Below are 16,762 nucleotides of genomic sequence, written 5' to 3'. Positions count from 1 at the left end.
TTTTTTTTTTTTTTTTTTTTTTTATCAACTAGAAGTACACAGTCGCTCTGTTCCAAAACCTAGTGAGCTGCTTTGATGTCTACTGTTAACATATGCAGCTGCCTTCAAAGGCAGCATCCTAACTGAAACGGAACTTCATAGTTACCAGTTTTGAACTGTACATATAGGCACCCACTCCATTCGTCATACAAATAACACTCTTCACGCTAAACGCACAGGAGACTTCTCACACCATTGATTTTAATAGAGTTTAGCATTAGCATGTTGCTAAGCTAACTGTGCAGTACTCTTAAAGGCACAGAAATACATAGCATACACAACTATTGGGTCAATATAGCGAGGATTTGACAAAATGTTTCTATTTGTGATGTAAACTATAGCACTAGCATCAAAAAGGCTTTATAGGCTGTTTCAGGCATTTGTTCCCACAAACAAGCGTCTAGGGAAATTTTGTGGAAATGAGCATAAGTGGGTCAGTAGTCCCCTTGTCTTGACTGGTAAGTTTGGTTTGCTCTACCATGTGTGCTGAGACATAAAGCAAGGTTTTACATAATGGAGCGTGGGCCGAGCTACGAGCTGATTGGCCTCTCTGTCCTGTGCATACAAGCCAGTGGGGGAAAAACAATGTTATGATTGTGTGCCACAGGCATGAGAGTATTTCTCTAGCAAAGTTACCATTGAAGAAACCTTTAGCTATCTGATGCCACAGCTACTGTTCCCCCCAAGGAGTGTAGGTTTTTTCTGAAGTATAATAAAATGTGATATTGTTTTATTTTATAGGGATAGTTCACCCAAAAATGCTGTTGTTTGTAAATCTGTATAACTTTCTTTAATGCAACACAAAGAAGACGTTAGGTGAAATGTTAGCCTCAGTCATTATCGACTTTCACTCCATCTTTTTTCCACACAATAAAAGTAAATGGTGACTGAGGCTGTCAGTCCATTCTGTAGCATTCTACCTAACATCTTTTATTTGTGTTCCATGGATGCAAGAAAGTCACAGGGGTTTGAAACATGAGGGTGAGTACTGTAAATTATGACCAAACTTTCATTTTCTAGGTAAGCTATCCCTTTAAGAATGTCAGACGACAGCATGAAGCCATGAGTTAGAAAGGTGATCTGGCTGCATATGATTTCATGAGGAGAATTAGAAGGCTTCACACTGCTATGTCAGCTCTGTGCACCATTTTACATAAACTGTGGGAAGAGTAGACCTGCCCTGCACCCCTCATCGCCAAATGAGTGAATATAATCAAGCTCTCGGAACATTAAGTAATGTTCCTGTATATATATACTATAAATACATATTATATATTCACATGGATACATTGTACAGTTGCCAAGATAGCGTTAATATGGATCTCCGGTTAGCAACCAATGAGAACAGCGTTGACATAAATATCACAGCATCAGTGATTGAGTAAGATTGATTGTGCATAATTCTGTCACAGTGAATCAGTCTGACGAAAATAAAGCTGCATGCTTTGTATTTTATAGGACGTGCATAAGACGCCACAATGCTGCAATGCTCTAGGTGAGAGGTGACGTAGATGAGAGTGGCAGTGTAAAAAGGACTAAGCAGTGCTTATAAAGATTTATTTCTGTCTGTTACAAAAACACCCTGGGGAGTCTCATTTGATCTGCAGAGGTGTCCCTTTCAACTCAAAAAGCCCAGCAGAGAAGGGCGAAGACAGAGGGCCAGAATGTTGATAAAATGGAAATGCATGGCGATCCATGGTGACATACATCTGCGGTTCTGGTCTTATTAAAACAAACGTTTTTAGTTACTCCAAGTGCTCTATCCGCAGTCATAATTTATGCATTCTGCAAGTGAAAGTGTAATCATTTCTAAACAAAAAATGTTAAACATTTTATAAAAGTACTTTTCATTTCTTTGTGTAAAACACTTTTACGTAAATGTGGCAGCATTTTTGCAAATGGCATTACATGGTTCATTAGAAGTATCACGGCAATTCCAAAGTGAAACGTCCACTGTGTGGTGCTAAAAACGAGTAAACTTTCCTCCGAAACAGGTGAGGTTTTAAGGTAAATGCTTTATCGAGTTTTACATTAACAAAACCGACCTCCTTAACCTAAACCTAAACTTAAACCTAACCTAAGAGCAAATACAGTATGAGAAAACCCAGCTGCTGAAGCAACCACATTATTTTGTGATGCTTCTATGACACCTTGGGCTCACGTGTCGACTCTTGCGTGCTCTCCTGGATTAATTGCTCCATCACGTTGCAACTTGGTCACACACTAATAAGCTTTTAAATGTAGTTGGAATTCAGAATTGAATTCAAAATATTACTATTTGTTTATAAGTCCTTAAATGGCCTCAGCAGTACATGATTTAAAATCAAAGTTAAAAACTCATTTATTTTCACTAGCTTTTAATCAATCTTAGATGTATTTTGATGTGTAATGTACTTGATTTCTGAACAGTAATTTTTTATACATTGTGTACTTTATTTTGTACTGATGAATTTGAATGTTTTTATATTTCAATTAACTTTTATATTGCAATGGTTAAACAGCAACTGTTTGACTTTAGTCAACTGTCGTTTTCACTGTGCTATTTAAATAAATTGGCAGTGACATTGACATTGACCTTACAAGTCAAAAATATCGCCTTGCAAGTCATGCACTGTACTAAAAGTATTTTGATGTTATAAGATTGTGTGAGGAACAGAGCGAAAACCATAACTGATATTCTTCTGTTTTACATGTGATTTGTGTGAAAGGGAATAAAATTAATTGTTGTTTTAGTGCCTCTGGTGTTTATTTAACCAGAAAACTGCCTTGATTCGTACAACTAGGCACGTAAAAATCTTTTTCCAAAAATGTAGGTATGGAAATGTGATTCAGTCAGACCAGGTTGGAAAAATGAGTGCACTTTTAATTCAGTGACAACTCAGAAATCATTAAACTGATTCAGACTGATAACTTGTGCGTTCATGTGTCTTTTAACTGATTCATTAAAGGAACCAGCTCATACGAGTCTTTTGCTTGTGAATCAGACTACACTGGTTTCGGTGTATAGTATGTTTGCCTATATGTCCAGCCAGTGATGACAACACAATAGAAAAATGTGTTGTCTATTTGTTGTCTTTGTATTATATCATACCGAACCCAGTCTTTCTCTGTCATCACATTCAACTCACACTGCAAACTCATGGTTCGGGCGAAATACAATTTCTTTGCTTTGCAGGAAACACTGGTGTGTCTCTGTGTGTGTGCTGCTAATGAACATAGAAAATTGAGGATAACTGGATTGTCCTTGCTTGGAGTATAAAAACTATAGTGAAGTAAAGTCCTTGCCTATTTTGTGCTGGATGCAACTATTTTTCTGGTATTATAAAAAAAAAAAAATGCACACACATACACATTTTGTCCCATCTCAGACCCTGTTTATACCATTCTTTCCTCACAAAACCCAACAGTGTGTATTCAACTTTCTTATGCCAAGATGTTTGCTCACAACACGCTTGTTTCATACAGAGGACCATTGTGTCTCATCATTCGCCAACCCCCCTGTGCAAAGTCAATGGCACCTAAAGCACTCAGAGTGTATACAAAACTATATCTTGTTATATAATTCACAGTACAGAACTCTAATGGCACTATAATGACAAGCACCGAAGTGCCCAGGCACATTTGTGCAAAACCCCTTTTGTTCTCTAACAATTACAACAGTTGTACATTCCCTGCCCCTTTATTTACTGTCAACAAGCATGTTAATTATTTACTTAGTACACAGTGCTGGAAGTTATTTAGACTCCTGTATAGTGTGAGCTATTATTATGTTTATCCGTCTTAACTTTCACTTGGATTATAAAGTTAATTTTAATTTATAAAAAAACATTGTTGGAAAAGATAAGAATTCAGTGTGGTTCTTTCAAGTATCAAAAGCCCAGTCTTTCAACCCAGTAATAAAACGTTTTGTTGGTTAACTTATTTTTAACATTACATTAATGTGTTACATTAACCTTATGTTGGCCAACGTTATAAGCTGTTATATTATGCTACACTATGTTATACTATGTTAAGTTACGTTATGCTATGCTATGTTACGTTAAGTTACATTGAATTAGCAATGGCAGTACTTAAAGATAGTATAAACTTGATTTCTCTTTTATTTAGCAAGGGAGGAATTACATCACATTGACATTGTTGCTGTAATAATTGGTTTGCTTTAACCAGCATAAAAACTTCATTAAAGGGATAGTTCATCAAAAATTGTAATTCTCTCATCATTTACTCACCCCCCCCCCCCCCCCCCACCCCCGCAATCCTAGATGTGTTTGACTTGCTTTCTTTTACAGAACACAAAAGAAGTTTTAAAAAATATATATCTCAGCTCTGTAGGTCCATACAATGCAAGTGAATGGTGGCCAGAACTTTAAAGGTCCAAAATGCATATAAAGGCAGCGTAAGTAATATGCAAGACTCCAGTGGTTAAATCGATGTCTTCAGAAGCGATATGATAGGTGTGGGTGAGAAAAAGGTCAATATTTAAGGTATTTTTTACTATAAATCTTCTTTTGTTTTTAGCTATTCGCACTCTTTGTGCATATCGCCACCTACTGGGAAGGGAGGAGAATTTATTGTAAAAAAGGACTTAAATATTGATCTGTTTCACACACCTGTCATATCGCTTCTGAAGACATGAATTTAACCACTGGAGTCGTGTGATTACTTTTATGATACCTTTACATATGTGCTTTTTGGACCTTCAAAGTTCAGGTCACTGTTCACTTGCATTGTATGGACCCAAAGAGCTGAGATATTCATCTACAAATCTTTGTTTGCTACAAAATCTGTATCACAGTTGGAATGTGGAATAGCCTCCAGTTTACTTGTACACTAGTGTACACAAATCTGGATCGCTCTGGTTTTAAACATTGTCTGAATCAGCACTAACTGTGGACAATTATTACAGTAACAGCAGAAGAATCTTTGTATGGTTTAATCTGTTAATTTTCTTGATGACCCTTTGCTTTCCTTCCTTTCTCAAGTTCACTATCCTTCTTTTTTTAACATTCTTCTGAATTTTCATGACTACTTTGTGAAAGTAGTCTTTTAACCCTCAAGCTTCTCTGGAGTAGCCATTACAGACTTTTGCCTACCTTCAAATTACATCACCGTTTAATTAAGTCCAAATGTTCACAGTATTCCGCTCTCTGATGTGAGACAGGTCGTTAATCAAAGTGTTTGACTTGCCTTTTATAGCACTGGGTCTAGACACGTTAGGCAGTAATCAGAATTTATTCCCAATGACGTCTGTGTCCACAAAATGTTGTTATTTCTTGAGATGAAATACCATATCTATGTGCAGTTTTTTTTTTTTTATATATTTAAGCATTTTATCTGTGTAAGTTGATCAGAATGTATTGTTTTCTCTCCCTAGATTTGTGCGGTGTGTTTGGAGGAATTTAAACAGAAAGATGAGCTGGGAATCTGCCCGTGCAAACATGCCTTTCACAGAAAGTGAGTACCCTGGCATTTGTTGGTTCCAAATAATAAAAAATAAAAAAACACATCTCGAGTGAAGATCAGTAAAACCACCCCAGCTCCTATATTATGGCTGATTAATATTGCAATGAATATGCAACCTATGTGGGGACTAGTTCCTCAATTAGTCAAAGTCCAACTTAGACTTTGGGAAATGTTTAATGATACTTGAATTGGTTCTATTTTAGTGCATTTCTATCTTTATACTGTGGAAGGCTTTGTTTGGAAAATGTTAATAAAGCATTATATTGTTACATGTTGTTTTCTTTTCTTTCCTAAGAAGGAAATAAATGCATTTTGACTGGAAAAGAAGTGTATTTAGTCAAATTTCAGCACTTTCAATATCTGTGATTAATTGCGATTAACTATGAAAAATTATAAGATTAATCGTGATTTAAATTTTTTTTATCAACTGACAGCACTAGTGTAATTTACAATCAAGCAGCACCAAAAATTTGTTTGAGCAGCCAACTGGACCAGACCAGAGACTATTTAGGCTAAGATGGAGCACTTGTATTAAAATAAATAGGAGAAATTTGAACACCCAATATAGCAAATGTAGAAAGGGAAGCCCTGCCTTACAGGCAAAATAGCCATTCATCTTTTAGATAAAGAAATATCCTGTCAGTTAACTCGAGAACGTGCATACATATTAGCTGTATCAGCCTAAAAAAAGGCTGAAATATTTTATTTGATCATAATTTTGACCAACAGTTTTGGAGATTGTGGTCATCCCCGTTCAAGCAGATAGAAGCTGTACTTTTATGCCGCATGTATTCATAGAAAGTTGGTGCCTGGGAGCATTCCCAAGATGGCCGCTAAGTGGTCTGACTAGCCACTTTGGCCAAACATAACATTAGCTCAACCAATATAGTGTGAGTTCATGGACTAACTGTTTATCTGAACAATAGAAGACGGGGGGAGTGTTTGGAACTTGTTTTAAACTATTTCTGCCATTCTGTTTGGTGCCACTAGTGGTGCAGAAATTACATACTTCATCATTAAAAAAAAAAATAGTACAGTCAATGTCAGATTGCCTGGTGGATGTTGCTTTGAAGGCCACTAGTAGTGCAGAAATTAAACACTTCATCTCTAAAAAAAAATAGTACAGTCAATGTCAGATTGCCTGGTGGGTGTTGCTTTGAAGTGAGCTGGATAACTGCGATGTGTAATTGAGTGTGAAGTCTAGTGGAAATATGTCTGCCTCATCCATCTTCTGCTTCTTCTATATGTGAGACATTAGCACTGGGCTTTATGTCTGAGTAAATGCCAGAGTAAATGTCAGAGTTATGCTTGGACACTTACCACAGGGGTGGGTAGTGTGCTGTTCCTTCTAAACATTTCAGTTTGCTTCTGTGGGCATCCAGGACAGGCCTTAAAATTAAATGAGTGGTTGAAGTGACATGGCCGAAACTGTCTAAAATGTATATTTATATTGCTAATAGCAATGATTTAGTGAAGATATTGGATTTTCAATTAGTTTTTCACACTGTGACGAGGAGGAGGGCGTGGCCGGGCTGTGATGGGGCACGGCCGGCGCTGAATCAGCTGACAAGTGGGAGAGCGAGATAAGGGGCAGCCAGAGACGCCGGTTCAGGAGAGAGAGACGCACGTGGCCGCATTGCATGTGTGTCTGTGTCCTTATGTTTTATGTTGTTTTAAGTTCATTTAAATCATTAAAGTTTATATTTACTGTTCAGCCAGTTCCCGCCTCCTCCTTGCCCGTCCTTTATGTGTTACACACACATTTATATCAAACATTTTGAGCTTTTGTTTAAATATTCAAACATGTTTTAAGCATGTTTTTTGATTAGTAAGAGTTTAGTAAGTGGTTAAATAGATTTTATTACATTCTATGTGACAATATTGTTTAAAAGTTTTGAAATGACTGTATCTTTTATAAGGCATCAGACATTTAACAAGTGTGATGATTTGCAATAAAATAAAAGCTCTTTAGCATTGTTGCCATATGGCAATAGTTATACCACATATGTGCTAACTGATTTAAAAATAGGCAGATGTTGTTACCAGATTGACATTACTACATGAAACAATATAATATGTCACTAAATCACATGATGAGGCGGCGTATCATTTTGCATGTCACACTGTATGAAATATGAGTCACATGCATTTCCCTTTTAAGAATCCCCCTAAAATCCCCCTCTCAGCCAATCCTGAAATGAATATCTTTTTTCAGCATGAAAGTATACTATAAAAAATACTATAAAGTTGAAACAGGCAGAGATAAAAAGATAATACAGGAAAGGAATTCACTCTTATCCTCAGGAAAACAGAATGTATCAAGGCCATTAATAAAGGACTGATAACATTGACAAAATAGAGCAGTGAAAACTGTGTACTGATCATTTCTGTTTGTATATGCAATGTATTTAGATCACTGTGCATTGTTTTTTTTTAGCTGGTTAGCAGGTATGCGTATTCTTAAAAGTTATAAGTTTGGATGCATTATGATTATACAGTACAGATTAAGTCTGTTATTAAACACAGATGGGCAAATTACCTCACACCCTCATTTTAAACCTCAGAAAACTCCAGACTCTGTCAGTGGTCAAATGGGTACTCCTGTATCATAGATCTGTTTATGTTCCCGATGGGGCGAGCCGGGGCCTGAAATAGAACTGTGAATTATTCATCAGTGCAGGCATGGCAATATCTCACTCAGACAAACTCAGGATTCTAACTCAGTCTCACATTCCACATGAGCTTCCTGCAAGGAAACACTCACTCTGCTAACACTGCCAGCTCAACCCTGCGAAAACACACATCATATGAGACTGTTATCCGTTTAGAGTTGCTTCCAGTAACATAGTTGGGGTAGTTGGGATGAAAGTTGCAGTGTCATTTCAACACTTTGAAAGTGTTTTAATGGCTTTCTGGAATACTTGATTCTGAGGTCAAGTCCACATTAATACGTTTTCATTTGAAATCGCATTGATTTTGCCACGTTAATACCTCTCATCCACACTAGAAAAGTGTCTTCCTCCACCGAAAACGGAAACCTTTGAAAATGCTCTCCATTCCTGCATACTTTGGTAAACGATGACGTTAGGGTACAGAGTTCTCAAATGGATTAGTGTGGTGGACATGATTTGATTGGTCAATCGCAGCATTCTGCAGTCAGTTATATTTGTATAATGACCACTAAATGGTATAATTGGCTGTTGTACCAGGCAACTGATTTCCAGCAGTTGTGTTAGTTTAATTTGACTGATTTCACTCTGGGTTTTTTTCTTCTAAAGTAGTAAAATTATTTCATTTTAACTTCACTCTCTCAAAGTTTTATATAAAAAGAGGCTGAAAGGCAATTCGTTTTTTGCCGGTTTCACATGCGCTCAACATTCCCCCATGCCTTCTTCGCCCCTGGAATTTCACCGTGCAAAGGTAAATGTGACTGGGCCAAATACTCCCACATTTTCAATTTCGGGGGCATTATATATCATTTTAATTTGTGACCCTTGTAAGGACGTTACATCTTGAAAATGCTGTAAATCACACTGTGTTTGGCATTTCCTTTAGATTACTTTATTCTGTAGCACAGATTGACCCATGCCCACATGCACTACTTGATGAATTGTGACTTCACACAGACAATAGTGTCTGTTTTTATATGCTTATATTCTAGTGAGCCATTACAGTCAGAGTGGGCCGGTAGTCTCATTATAGTAGGCAGTTTCACAAGAGCAGAGAGACTCTTGTACTGTACATGCTGTAGTGTACAGCCATATGGCTCCTCTATTGGCAAATCTGAGAAATTTTGAGAATATTATGGTCTAATTAGCCATTTATGTTCTATGTTCTTCTCTTTCAGGTGCCTTATTAAATGGCTGGAGGTAAGAAAGGTATGCCCACTGTGCAACATGCCCGTCTTGCAGCTGGCACAGCAGCAGAGCATGTCTGAGCCTGTACCACCCATGCAGCAGCCTCTGCCAGGGGTGGAAAACCTGGTGTAGCCCCTCCTGTTTCTCCTAAAACTGCGACCACCACTACCTTCACACTCCCACTTGTACAGGTACATGCTCATATCCAAGGACAGAGTGCAGGTTTTGTGCCCGGATCCATGGTGACTTGTGACCCCCCTGTGTTCCTGTTCTGCCTTGGTGACTTTACAAAGGATTCGTTCAAATTACAATAATAGTTTAATTACGCAATCTCTTCTATTTGATTTTGGCTTTTTTCATTTTTTTCCTGTGGGATAATGAAGACTTGAGGTTACATGGCCAAGCCATGTTTATAGTATCCGTTCCACACCAAAGCACTTTTTTAAGGGACACCAGTGAGGCAAAAAAGACAAGGATTAACATAACATAACGCATTAAGAAACACAAAACAGCTACTTTTTAAACTAAAGTTTGTTTTAACAAGCACTTTACGCAAACTAAAACCTAGTTGCGTGTGATGGTAGCGAGATTTTTATTTTGTATTTTATGATTTCAGTCTTTTTTAGTTGATGTACACAGAGCCACAGAGCAAACCAGTGGTTTTGTTTGATTCAAGAGGGTTACATTAATACTGTATATTAAAGGGACAGCAGCTCTCCATTGTGTATATGTTTGTTTGCGTGAGTGTTTGAATATTGATGGTCAGTGGAAAGAAACTTAGTTTCACACATGAACAAAACAGATCCCTAAAAACACAGCGGATCGTATTAGTAGCGTTTGTAAATGTTGCCTTTTAACACTGATCTTGGACAGTGTGTTTCATTGTGGTTAAGGTATACATTTGAGAAAAAAGGGAGTGTCTATAGGGGTATATTGGTAGATATGGTTCATTGTGAACTTGTAGCTCGTGGCCAAAAAACAAAAAAGTGAATACAGAGCTTGTCTTAGTAAGAACATTTACATCACATCATAGTCAGGATGTGACCCGGCAGTATTTGACCTGTTTTCTTTGTAAGTTTTTATGTTTGAACTGCTTTTAACTTAGGGCTGTGTTACATACAAACACACACACACACACACTTCTGGTAGCTTTTGGTCTTAGGCTGTATTGTCTGCAATTGTTGTCTACAGACAATCATTTTGACTATATTTAATTAGATAGCAACCAAACAGGTTAAGACAAGAGAACAAATTAGCAATGATTTGTGGACAAAATCTGAACAAAATAAACAAGTGGACCGGTACACTTTATTAGATATGCTTAATAATTCTCATACATAAGGGATGCTTTAGACCTGATTCAATTAACATGACAAATTGGGTGTATTTCATAATTGGTGCATTCATTTCATACCATTTTCAGGCCCTCCACTTATGTTACTAAAACTATTCCCTAAAAACTCTGCTTTCAACTAACTGGTCATAGTCAGAGCATTAGTCAGTTTCTGGCTTCAAATTCCTCGTCCACAGAGATACTTGTTTTAGATTTGTTTTTTAGTGGTAAAGTACTTTAGATGTGTTAATGGAAATAGTTCCAAATTAAATTATATATATATAAGATCAAAGATGGAGTTGTCACCTAATTGGAATTGTGACATAATGCCAAGCAAACCTTGCATGTCTGTGTGTGTTTACAGACACCGGCTCTCATATTGTAGCACAGCATATCTTTCTGAGTTTTCTGAAAAATATACTTGGCATAAAGCCCCAGATCGGTCTTCAACAAATATTAATAAATCAAAATGATGCTCAACCAAGGCAAATCAAACTAGACACGCTACAGAAACAAAGTCCAGTCTGACCTGAAGTCATTGGGACAGCAGAATACTTTGAATTAGGTTTGTAGACTGTCTAGTCTAGTATCATTCCAGCATCTTTCAGCATATCAGTATATTAGTCCTGCAATTTTTACTCATAGACACAAAGAATCCTCAGCTATTAAGATCAGTGACACCACTCATACAGACAACAATGCTCTACAGCAGGTTGGAGCTTTCTTTATACTCTATAATATAATGGAAGTTCTGGCTCTTTCCCCACTCTCTGCTCTATTGTACTGCGTTCATTTAGAGCCAAACCCCCCCCCCCCCCAAAACATCCATGGGTCATGCTGGGTCTCTGTGGCCTCCCTGTTATGGCAGGCCAAAAGGAAAAATTTTAGTGTATTGGATATAGAATGGTGGTCAGGGATTGATCATAAAACATGAGTGGGTCATAAATGATGACTGGCAATGAACAGCCCTTTCATTTTGTTGCAAAGTAGAATCATCTGACATAAGTAATGTTTTAAATTGATCCAAACTAAGTGCTGTCTGGTCATGGTTTGAATGGTGTACCAAGCAAACTGCCCACCAAGTTCTACAATATATCTTTTTGTTTTTGAGAGAGGAGGTTCAGATTGTGAATTTTAAGTTAAGCTTATTTAATGTGACAGTGTTTATATATATATATATATATATATATATATATATATATATATATATATATATATATATATATATATATATATTAGTTTTTTTAATGTTATTTAATATGTTTTTTACATTTGCTGCATTTGTGAAAAACTACACTAATATTACCTAAAAAGAAAAAAATGAAAAGATATTTTTTCATTTTTATTTTGGCTTGTCTTTTTGGTTTGCTCTGGTACATTGTCATTGCCTTACTAAAGTGTAAAACACTCCTTCAGAAATGTAATTCCTTATCATGGAAAAATATTGCAAATTTTGGGTCCTAAATTAGGATTTCTTCATCTCTTTGCCTTTTTTTTTTTTTTTTTTTTTTTAATACAGCAGGTCTTAAAGGTGTACAAAGAGTCACTCTGAAAATGAATGTATGCATATAGAGAGCTGTGTCATTATAATGTGAAAGTAGTTGATTGTGTCTAAAATTAAGTGTTACCTCACTGCACTTTTCATACTCTTCAGTTTTGGTGGTATCGGCAATGCTCGCCATTGCGGCACAACTGAAATGGGGCAAAAAATTTAATTTATTGTGTGCTATCATTTTAAACCCATAACATTAGTGTTATCTAACAGCTCTAATTTAGTAAGATGCGAAAATAAAGGCTTTTTGGACAATGTTTAATACGTTTAAAAAAAATCAGCAATAATCTTAAATTTGAAAGCATTTCTAGAAATCAGGATTGTGTATTATGTCAAATCAGGTGAATACAGGTAAAGTGGGACAACTGGTAAAGTGGGACACTTAAGCTTAATCATCTATCATTATGTTTGTATTCTTATATTACTAAAAATTGACATTAAGTTCATCCTAAATTTGTATGGGATGACATTAATGTAGCCATTTGGATCATATTTTAAAAACAATGCCAATGACATATTATCAGAAACTGTCCCTCTTTCCTGTATTCACCCCTTAATGTCTTTATAAAAAGCCCTCAAACAAGTTGGAAATGTTAAGTAATAGGCTGAAGTATATCTATACTCAGCATATTCAAACTTATGTTTTCTACTGATCATTACTGAAAGTGCCATATCTGGATGACCAAATTTTATTTTGAAAAAGCAAAGTTAGGATTTATGGCTCTCATTTCAGTCAATGGTGTCCTGTTTTTAGGCAGAGATTGGCAGAATTTCTGTTGTAGAGCAGTAATCATTTTAATGCTTTCTGAAATGATTTGATACAAGATTACCTTTAAAAATGAACTGCCAATTTATCAGCCATCTTTGTCAAGCACTATAAAAATGCCAAGTGCTTCTCCACCTCTGTCCATCTTGAACTTCTTGACCCACCCCTCACCATCATTGTGACCTCATATATGTAAACATACTGTATATGAGCCCTACACCCTTCCCAACACAGTCTTGTTTTAACACTGCTAATGTTTGTGGATCTCACAAACATGTTTGTAAAAGTAAGAATTCTGCAGCAGAATTATTTCTGTACAGTATTTGTAATCTATATTTTTGTATATTTAATCAATATTTTAAAGAAAAAATAAAACTGCAAAGAAGTTTTTGTGTGTGTGGGTGTGTGCTAATTTTGTGTTATAGTCATTAAAATATGTTGCATGTGACTGACTTGAATTGTAAATAAAGTTGTCAAGTTTTTGAAATAAACCATATCTCCTTTGTCTTTCTTAACATAAAAAAAAAAAAAAAAAAAAATTACATTTAAAATGTCTCAAGGACAAATATTCCATGTATTTTGGTGTGTATTTTAGTTCTCAGAACCCTGTATAAAGGCCAGCTTGTCTCTAGGGGGCATTGGGACCTGCTGTGGCCTCAGTATGGCTCCAAGTATAAAGCCAACAAACCATTAGACCCTTTCAGACAACAGTTAGTTCCGGTCCTCAAATCTGATTGGATGAAAGGCGTTCCAAGAGCACTGATAGCTAAACCATCAGCACTGGGACACTTTACGGTTTGTACCACTCCACTTGTGTTCGTGGCATTCAAAACTAATGTGTAAGAGCAGCTAGATGTGTACATTTTTAATTAAATCTTGTGACATTAAAGATTTGAGCCAGCAGGTGGCAACAAAAGACTGTCTTGCATGAGTGTTATGAGCGTTGAGCTCACGTTGACAAACTGTGTCGTCAGTAAGTTTTACTGTAGTCAGTAAACAATTATCTCTCACTCCATAGTCGCTCAGTTTACTACTGCACTATAGCTGAGAAATAGAGTTAAACTAACAGCTTCAGCATTACTGCCGATGGTAACTTAGAGTCACGATAGATGGAGTAATCAAACACGCTCAGGGTGCCTACATGATACCCAGTTTCCGAGGTGGGAGAAGTTGTAAACTTTCAACAAGGCAGATGAGAGAAAGCTTTCTGTGTTGGTCAAAATAAGACTTCCTCAAGAAATATACAAGAATGAAACTGGCATCCTCCTTGTTTTCTCACCGACAACAAAACACTTGAACGTGAGTGAAATACTCGTAGGATAATTCCGATAGCACGTATGTCAGCATCACTCCACGATCGGAGCAGATTACTATCACAGCTATTTTGGTTGCAGGATCTGTGACCTTATGTAAGGTGTGAGCATAGATTGATAGGATAATAAAGCAAGACCACACTCGCAATTGTCACAGATCCGATTAGAATGATTAGATAAGGTCCCAGATCCTCCAACCAAAATAGCTTAGATTCCTATAATTATTTACAATAGAGATTTCTCTAGTAAATGAAGAGTTTCATAATACGCATTTGTCTTTTAAAACAATGCTGATATTTGGTCTAAGGTGAATGCATCTACAAAACACCATCTTCCATTGCTCTCTCTGCAATGCAGAAATGTAGAAGTGGGTCACTGGGGATGTGCATGCAGCAAACATCTGGTCGTATTCTGCATACTCAAGCTTTATGTACCTTACATGTTCAGTAAGGTTAAAATTAATAGGGCTATAAAAATATAGCTTCCAAGAGAATTCAAAATTGATGAAACAGCCCCATCTGATGCTGTTCTGAGGTTCAATAGAAAATTAAGTGTAACTATATAAAATCTGAATAGAATCATCATTGTTAGTTTTTTGTTATACCATTTCTGAGTTTTGAATAAGTATGTTCTTGAATGTAAAAATAAAAATGCATTTCCATATGGTGACACATTTTGGTGAAAATAAGCAAAGTGGGACAACTGGTATATATAGTACATATGAGCTTAATCATCTACTGTATCGTTAGGTATATATTGTTATATTACTAAAAATCAGCTTTCTTACTAAACTAGTAAGAAATGAAAATAATCATATTTTAAAAATAACACCAATGACATTTTGTCAATGTCAAGTGCATCACATAGTGCTGTGAAGGCGTAGGTCTAAAGAACGTCATTCCTTTATGAACTCCCGCAGACAGATTTTCCAAAAAAAGCTATGGAGAATGAGGCACTGTTTTAATGCATATGCACCGTATGTACTTATTAGGTACATCTTATGTTAGTTACAGATTGATTAGCAGGTGTAAGAGAAGCTGACCTGCAGAACCATGCAAGCAAATAGCATTTGCACACTGGATAACTGTTTGTAGCCTACACAATGGATTCTGCAGACTAGATTATCTAAATGTTCTTTATCTAATACTCTGACAAAAGGCAAAGCAATAATATAATTTTTTATTTTATTTTATTTTATTTGCGTGACTGAGCTGTAAACACAGTCGTGCCTCTCTTTAAACCACTCACTCAAATTTAGGCCTAGGAGTAGTGTGGGAAATCCTCTGTGTGAGATTTGTGAGCATGTACAACTTACAACCTTTCACTTACATTCAAGTTCATTTACAATAATACATTTGCGGAATGACACTATAAGGATAGTCACCATGTTCTGAAAGAAAGTTGGAAAGACAAGTTTGCATTGTAATATGTAGTATGAACCAACAGATTACTAACACATATATAATCATTCACACTTAATTTAGGCCTAAACAGACAACCAGTGTTGGGTGTAATCTATTAACAAAGTAATTAGTTACTATAATCAATAGTCAAAAAGTAGTGTAATGCATTGCATTTTAAATTAATTTTGATCATATTACAGTTACTGTCTTTCAATTAAGTTAATTACTTTTAAGTACATTACATGGGTTTCACATATTCCAAAAATAATATGGTAACGCTTTACAGTAAGGTTCCATTCGTTAACATTAGTTAATGCATTTGGTATTATGAACAAACAAGTCATTTTTTTTTTTTACAGCATTTATTAATCTTTGTTAATGTTAGTTAATAAAAATACAATCTAGTTCATAGTGCATTAACTAATGTTTAATAATGAATTAGTATATGTTGAAATGAACATTAACTAAGATTAACAAATGCAATAAAATTATTGTTCATTGTTAGTTCATGTTAATAATGTTGCTAACTAATTTTAACAAATGGAACCTTATTGTAAAGTGTTACTTATATATATATATATATATTTAATACATGAATTATGTTCATATGTTCGACTGTTTGCGTCTATGTTCGACTGTTTGCTGTACACCCTAATGAGTCATTGTAAGGGAGAAACACAAGTGCTGAGTATATGATATGCATTTGACAAAAAACAATGCAGAAATATAGACATTATTTTGAATTTGTTTAATGGAAAAACGAAAACTTTTTAAGAAAGTAACTTAAAAGTAAAGTAATTAGTAATGTAATTACTTTTTGATGATGTTAACAGCAAATAAATATGATTACAATTTTAGATAAGTAATTAGTAATTTGTAGTGGATTACTTTTTTTAGTAACTTACCCAACAATGCAAATAACACAAACAAAGAACACATTTCAACTATTTTACTGTGCTAATTGTTAAAGATGAAGATTATCTAGGATGAAGCTTTCTAAATATCTAAATGTAATATATGTAAAATACTTCTGCAC

The 16,762-nt window shown here is 35.7% G+C and overlaps 1 protein-coding gene across 2 annotated transcripts in view; it reads left to right on the top strand.

Moving 5' to 3' along the window:
* The window catches only part of LOC127444431 (RING finger protein 24), a 47,766-nt gene extending 35,880 nt beyond the window's left edge, over positions 1 to 11,886 (top strand). For both annotated transcript variants that reach the window (XM_051703801.1, XM_051703800.1), the window contains 2 exons: positions 5,414 to 5,493; positions 9,350 to 11,886. In XM_051703801.1, coding sequence (XP_051559761.1) covers positions 5,414 to 5,493; positions 9,350 to 9,491 — 222 coding nt within the window. In that variant the 3' untranslated portion in view covers positions 9,492 to 11,886. The remainder of the gene's footprint in view (positions 1 to 5,413; positions 5,494 to 9,349) is intronic.
* Positions 11,887 to 16,762: the final 4,876 nt, after the last annotated feature.

This window comes from Myxocyprinus asiaticus, chromosome 7 (assembly GCF_019703515.2).
Source record: "Myxocyprinus asiaticus isolate MX2 ecotype Aquarium Trade chromosome 7, UBuf_Myxa_2, whole genome shotgun sequence".
In the NCBI taxonomy this organism is placed as follows: Eukaryota; Metazoa; Chordata; class Actinopteri; order Cypriniformes; family Catostomidae; genus Myxocyprinus; species Myxocyprinus asiaticus.
The sequence above is the reverse complement of the archived record's forward strand: the minus strand, read 5'-3'. Positions and strand labels throughout refer to the sequence as shown.